The sequence below is a fragment of the Eurypyga helias genome, unplaced genomic scaffold (genome assembly GCF_000690775.1).
Source record: "Eurypyga helias isolate BGI_N326 unplaced genomic scaffold, ASM69077v1 scaffold36682, whole genome shotgun sequence".
Taxonomy (NCBI): Eukaryota; Metazoa; Chordata; class Aves; order Eurypygiformes; family Eurypygidae; genus Eurypyga; species Eurypyga helias.
In genome coordinates this window covers 3,477-9,918 of record NW_010238533.1, presented here as the reverse complement: position 1 = coordinate 9,918, position 6,442 = coordinate 3,477, and the positions used below count along the sequence as shown (strand labels likewise).

The 6,442-nt window shown below is 45.7% G+C and overlaps 1 protein-coding gene across 1 annotated transcript; it reads left to right on the top strand.

The window, feature by feature from the left end:
• Nucleotides 1-636: 636 nt before the first annotated feature.
• On the top strand, nt 637-4,744 carry LOC104506798 (msx2-interacting protein-like; the record flags this gene model as incomplete). The annotated part of the gene is made up of 2 exons (XM_010147874.1): nt 637-957; nt 4,264-4,744. Coding segments are annotated over 2 exons (802 nt in total), but the record flags the coding sequence as incomplete, so codon positions are not given.
• Between the last annotated feature and the right edge of the window lie 1,698 nt (nt 4,745-6,442).

Sequence of the window (6,442 nt, the reverse complement as noted above, 5' to 3'; positions counted from 1 at the left end):
AAAAAAAATACAAACAAGTTTGTGCGCATCCATTAAGCATCCATGGCGTTCCCATCAGCTTCCCGCAGCGTGCCTGTCGTGTGGCGGGATGTAAAGTTGAACCCCCGAAGCGCCCCGATCCGGGCACGCCTTCCGCAGTGTCCTGCTGAGGCCGTTGTAAACGAAGGGGTTTGAGCTCCGGAGCCAGGATCAGGATGCAGGCTCTTGTTCCGGTGCTGAATGGATTAAAGACGGATGGGAGTAGTGGAATTGCTGTGCCACGGTCATCTCCTGAAAGTTGTCGGGATGTCTGTACTTGGTGTGACACAGTTTTGTTTTAGTGGTGTTGTCAGATTACAAAGGAGAAGGGCCGCTCTGATTGAGGGTACCTCTATTTCTTCAGCTGCTGTTGCTCTGCTGTAAAAAGGGCTCACTGAAAGGGCGGCGCTGGGAAAGCAATGATGGGCAGTCAAAATGGCTTTTTTCCCCTCAAAACCAGACCTTCCAGCCTCTGCCGTGCGCTGAGGTTGATTTTCCTGCCGTACGGGGAGGGCGAACGGTTTGAAGCTGCTGTTGATTTTGCAGGAGGCAATGCTGTTAAATGGGGTCTTTTTCTGCCGGCGCTAACGTACGTGCTCTGCTTTGCTTTTCTTCCAGATATGGACGTGTCGAAAGTGTCAAAATACTCCCCAAGAGGGGGTCGGAAGGCGGAGTGGCGGCGTTTGTGGATTTTGTGGACATCAAAAGTGCGCAGAAGGCACACAACTCTGTCAACAAAATGGGAGATAGAGACCTACGGACGGATTATAATGAACCAGGAACCATTCCCAGTGCTGCTCGGGGATTGGATGATACAGTTTCCATAGCATCTCGTAGTAGAGAGGTTTCTGGGTTCAGAGGAGGTGGTGGGGGGCCCACTTACGGCCCCCCACCATCGCTTCATGCACGGGAAGGACGTTATGAGCGGAGACTTGATGGGTAAGTTCCAAGGTTTCTCTAGGCAGGTATTTTGTATTTGATATGGTGAGAAACACAAACTCCTATCTAGGGCCCCCAGATGGATTTAAAATTTTGGGAATTATCTATGTTTCCTATTTTGGGTTGGAAACGGAAGTGATTTCTATCCCAGTGGCTGGTACCTTGTGGATCCATAGAGGATGTTTTCCGCAGCTGGTTGGATATCTACACTTGAAATAAGGTGGTTTTAAGATGGAAGATTTCCTTTGGCCAGCACCGTTATTGGAGTTACTCTTTTCTAGAAGTAACGATCCCATTTCTTGGATAATATTAAGGCCTTGCTCGGATGTATCCCTGCTGCCAGATGGAGCTATCTTACTCTACAACATGTGGTGAAGTTCTCTGTGGAGTATCTTCGGAATACTAGAACCTAAAATTCCGTGAAAGCTTGATGCCTAGATCTCAGTTCTCACTATACGCAGTTGGTATGTTAATTGGATTGTCACCACAAAATTTCTAGTAGACGTTAATGATGCAGCCCCTTGGATTCTACAGACAACACTTAGCCATGGAAATAACGCTTGGATGGAGAAGACCGAAGGCAGCTGGTGATGTTTCCATTTTGGATCTACATCATTTCCAAGTTATTGGGATTATTCTTTCTGATGGTATTGGCAAAAAGAGATGATGGACATGACTAAATTTTGGAAATTATAGTGTTCTTTTTTAATGCTGGGATAAGAACTACTGCCTTGAATTTATTGGATGGTATACAGTCAAGACGCCAGTAGCCATGGGGAGTGGATTACTATCTAGTCTCTTAAAAAGCTCTTTGCTACTACTCCACATTAAACATACTTTAGTTTTAAGGACGTGGTGCTAATGCCAGTTTGTGGATACGCCAGTGAGAAGTGACTGGGCTGGATGGTTACAAAGGCGGCTAGAGGATGCCTGCTGGCCAGCAGCGCTGAGCGCCCTCGTGCATCTTCTGCCAGCTGCTTGATCCAGACTTAGGGCTGGAAATTAAAATAATGGATCTATTTAAGTGCCTACTGTCTCAAGAAAGACGTCTGGGGGTTTCAGAGTTACGGTTTCAGTCTGGGACTACTTCCTGCCAGTGGAATTTTTTTGGTTTTGTCTTGTCACTAAGATTTTTTTCTTTTTTTTTTTTTTTCTTGTTGATTCATCTAAAATATCATTTGACACCCTTGCCCATTAAGAAGGTGGATTACCCCTGTAAGAGGGGCCAAAATTGGGGAAGTTATGTTCACAATTCTCTCCCTAGATTTAATTGGGAATATAGGTCGTGTTTCCACACTTGGAAAAGGTTGGTATGTCCTGCCCTGTGTATATTAGCCCCTCTCCTAACCCAAGTCAAACCCTCTCTTTCCACTAACTCCAGTAGTACTTAGTACTAATAGATAAATCAAAAAAGCACTGTAGCTGTTAGATTTTCAGCTCTGCTAGCTCCTCTGTCTGTCTTCTGTGTCCTTTTCATGGATGAGGACTTTGTTCTTTTATGTCAGCTACCTAGCAGTAACCCTCTAGAAAATACTGCTTTTTCTCTTACCTCATTAAATCAGCGTTCACTGATTAACACTTTGTAGGATGCTAAGTGCAATCATTTATAAAATTGTTGATCTTCAAAAGGGGGGAAAAAAAACCAAGAGGCACGGGTTTCTGTGCCAGATCCTGAAATACCTGTCAAAATGCCATTGTTGCGAGCGAGAGATAATGAAAGTAGAAAGGCAACAATGAATCTCAGGCGGATGTATAAGTTAATGATGTTCTGTTGACTGGTTAGGTGGTTTCTTTGTATATAATCCGAGAGAAGAAACGCAGGCAAAACATGAGCCAGCTCTGTAGAAGGCTTGAAAATGAGTTGCAATTTAACAACAGGGGATGAATGTATTTAGAGGATTAAGGGTCTAGTGATTCATGGGAGAGGGAATGGCAGGAACTTCCTGAGATGCCAGTCGAAAAAGATTCGAATTTTTCAGTTTACAAAAGAAACCTGAAATATTTCTGCCATTTTAAATAGAAGGCAGACCCGTGAGGCAGGAGAGGAGGAGGAAGCGCAAGGCAGAATCGGGTTATTAGGATTCAGGGCCTCGATGTGACTAATGATGGATTCTGCAGGAAGAATCCGAGAGAGAAGGCTGACAAAAAGAAGGTTGAGGTGTCCTTCATAAGACGGATAATTAAATTTTAAATTAACTGTGGCCACCCTGACATATTTGGGATTTTTGAAAGTGTTTTTTAAACATTCAACGTAATCATTCTTGATCTCTGGTTCTGCGGACGTGGCTTAAGACACACGATCCCGGTACTTGTCCACATTGGATTCGGAATGTTCTTTTACCTTTACCTGCCAGTCTTACGTCTCTTTATTTGAGAGATGACACTGACGTTCTTAGAACGTAAAGCCTGGCCCAGCTGACATCCAGAATGTTGGAAATACTGAACCAAAATGGACCGTAGCTACTAGAAAGTGTTGTGCTGGCGGAGACACGCGTTCTGTGACTGCAGTAAGAGCAGCAGTCTCAACAGAGAAACGCCTGCTGAAAACCTGAATTTGTACTCCTTGTTTAGGGCCTTAGTGCCTTTTTGGGGCCCGCGCCCTTGCAGTTTAAGTGTTCTGACATAAACTGTCCCAATGCATCTTTAGCTTGGGTGAGACTCGAGTGTAGCAAAATTCCCTCTAAGAGGGTGAAATATTGTAGAACAGCAACAAGAAACCCCCTGATTTTCTGGGTCTTTCCTATGGGTTATGCTACCCCTTTTGAAAGCAGCTTCTTACCTCTGGGTCATGCTTTGCACGGAGGCTTTCATGGCTACAGCCCAATTGGCGGTGCCGTTTTTGCAGAAGCATAATTAGAAGAGCTCCAGTAATTACCAAATTCCAGAAAAATTTCTGAAGCTCTTAAGCAAAAATGGAGGGGCAGGGGATGTGGAAGTTAATTGTGCTGGTCACAAACATGTTTTCCTTGTTTACGGAAAAGGAAAAAAAACCCAAATGCAACTTAAACGAGGATTCTGTGCTGAAAAGCAGGTTTTTTTCCTGTGCTGGCAAGATGCTGGTCATGAAAGCCCGATACTGTGATTAAACCAAATGATTGCTCAGCTTTGTCGTATACGAATGTAACTCTGGAGTCAAGTAAAATGTTTCTACTTGAGTTTGTTAGTGTTTGCTTAATAGGTTACTGCTGTTTAGCGGAGAAGCAGTCGCAGAAATAAGTTCAGTGCTGACGTGAATGTTTGCATGATTTGCTTTTAGCTGTGCTTGCCCCTTTCTGATGAAGTATTTTTCCCCCTTCCTAAATGCAGGGCTTCAGATAACAGGGAGCGTGCTTATGAACATAGTGCCTATGGACACCATGAGCGGGGGACGGGAGGATTTGATCGGACGAGACATTACGATCAGGATTACTATAGAGATCCTCGAGAGCGGACTTTACAACACGGGCTCTATTATACTTCTCGGAGTCGAAGCCCGAACCGTTTTGATGCTCACGACCCCCGTTACGAACCTAGGGCCCGGGAGCAGTTTACATTGCCCAGTGTGGTACACAGGGATATCTACAGGGATGATATTACACGGGAGGTACGAGGCAGAAGGCCAGAGAGGAATTACCAGCACAGCAGGAGTCGGTCGCCGCATTCGTCCCAGTCCAGGACCCAGTCCCCGCAGAGGCTGGCCAGCCAGGCGTCCAGACCCACCCGCTCGCCCAGTGGCAGCGGATCCAGGAGCAGATCTTCCAGCAGCGACTCCATCAGCAGCAGCAGCAGTACCAGCAGCGACAGGTAAGGCCGCTGCGGGCTGTTGCCAGACCCAGAGCCACCGTCCCCTGGGTTTCGCGGGTCGTTTTCCAAGGCACAGCAAGGAGTTGCGAGCCCGGGCTGTGAAAACAGGAGGTGTTTCTGTGGCAAAGCGGTGCTCACTGATGTAGAAGTAAACCGGCGTGAAATGTCAAAAGACCAAGTTGGCACGAAACGGATCCGAGGGGAATGCTGTCGCTGTTGTTAATTGCCTTCCGTGGTGGGTGTGCGCAGCATCCCTCAGGTGCTGGCTAGGCAAAGCGGGGACGTCGGGACACAGCCCTGGCTGCTGCCCGCGCGGTTGGAGAATGGGGCGAATGTTTTCTGTGCTGAAGTGAGGGAATCGGCAAAATTGAAGGTCAACTACTTCTTACTTAAAATGTTTTAGGACATGCTGAGGATTATTGTCCAGTTTCCTCTCATTCCCCTCACCACTAACGGTTAAAAGGTTGATATGTTGCCTTTCCATTCTCTTCTCTCTCTTGTCTCACAGCAAAAGTTGCAGACTTGGAAAAATTAAAACAACACAACCCCAGACCCAACAAAGCCAAGTCTGCAGTTCCCAGTGTCCTTGGCTCTGTAATAGCCACGGTGGTTGCCATGTGCGTGGCTTTATAAGCTACATGCAGGGGGACAAAGAAAGAGTAGTAGAGCTCATCACTAGCATTTCTTTTAATAATTTGAAAATTGGTGTTGAAATGCCTCTCGGATATACAGCTTTTTAAGAGTAAATTCACCCTCAGAGTGGAAGGCAAGAAGCCAGCCCTGCACCCGTTAACGTCCTACGCGCTGTTGGGTGAAGAGCTCTCCAGAAGGTCTTCCAGACCTGGAAACGTTTCGTTTGCATACCAGTTCTTTTCCAAAACCGGAAAACACTCACTAAGTAAATATCAGTGTAATAAATACTTAGTGTTCGATTATCACTACGAGTGGAATTTTACCACTTGGTAACCCTCTAATCAAGGCAGTTACTCTCGTAAAATCGTAGCTGCTTGAACGTTGGACCTTCTGGAAGGGTTGGACGGGCTGACAATGGGGAGACTCTGCGGAAGTGAAGATGAGGAAAGTAGTTTCTCCTCTTCTGATTTCCCCACCCCCCGATGTCTAAAGAATCATGCAAAGATTTATTTACTTCTTTTAATTACTGGTTTCTCCTGGATTTAGAAATCCAGGTCCGGTCTTGGTGGGAGAGCAGGTGGAGGGAGAGGCACCTCTAGAGTATCTGAGATCACTTTAAGGCTGCTTTAAAGGCTTGGGTTTTTTTAACACCTCTCTCTCAATGAGAGCTTAACACTTGCATTAAAACAACCCTTTGTCAAAGATTTTCACACTTACTCCAGCCTAAAAAAAGTCAGTGAGCCACTTCCAGTGGTCTCAAAAAAAGAAAACCAAACCCTAGAGGAGATGAATTGAAAGGAGGCCTGGTTACATTTAAGGTTTTAAAAAAAACCCATCCCAAGCAGGAAAAAAAAATCTCTCTTCTGGTGCTTCTTTGCTGGTTGCAGAGTAGAGAGAAGGGAGTCCAAGAAACCCGTGTAATATTTATAGAATGTCATTGCTGGGATGTCGAGACGGGAGGAAATACTGCTCTGACTTTGAGAGGACTGAGTACGATCCCACTGGAACAAAGTTTTAAGATGTAATCAGAAGATAAGCAGCGTCTGCTCTGCTTTAGCATTTCATTTTC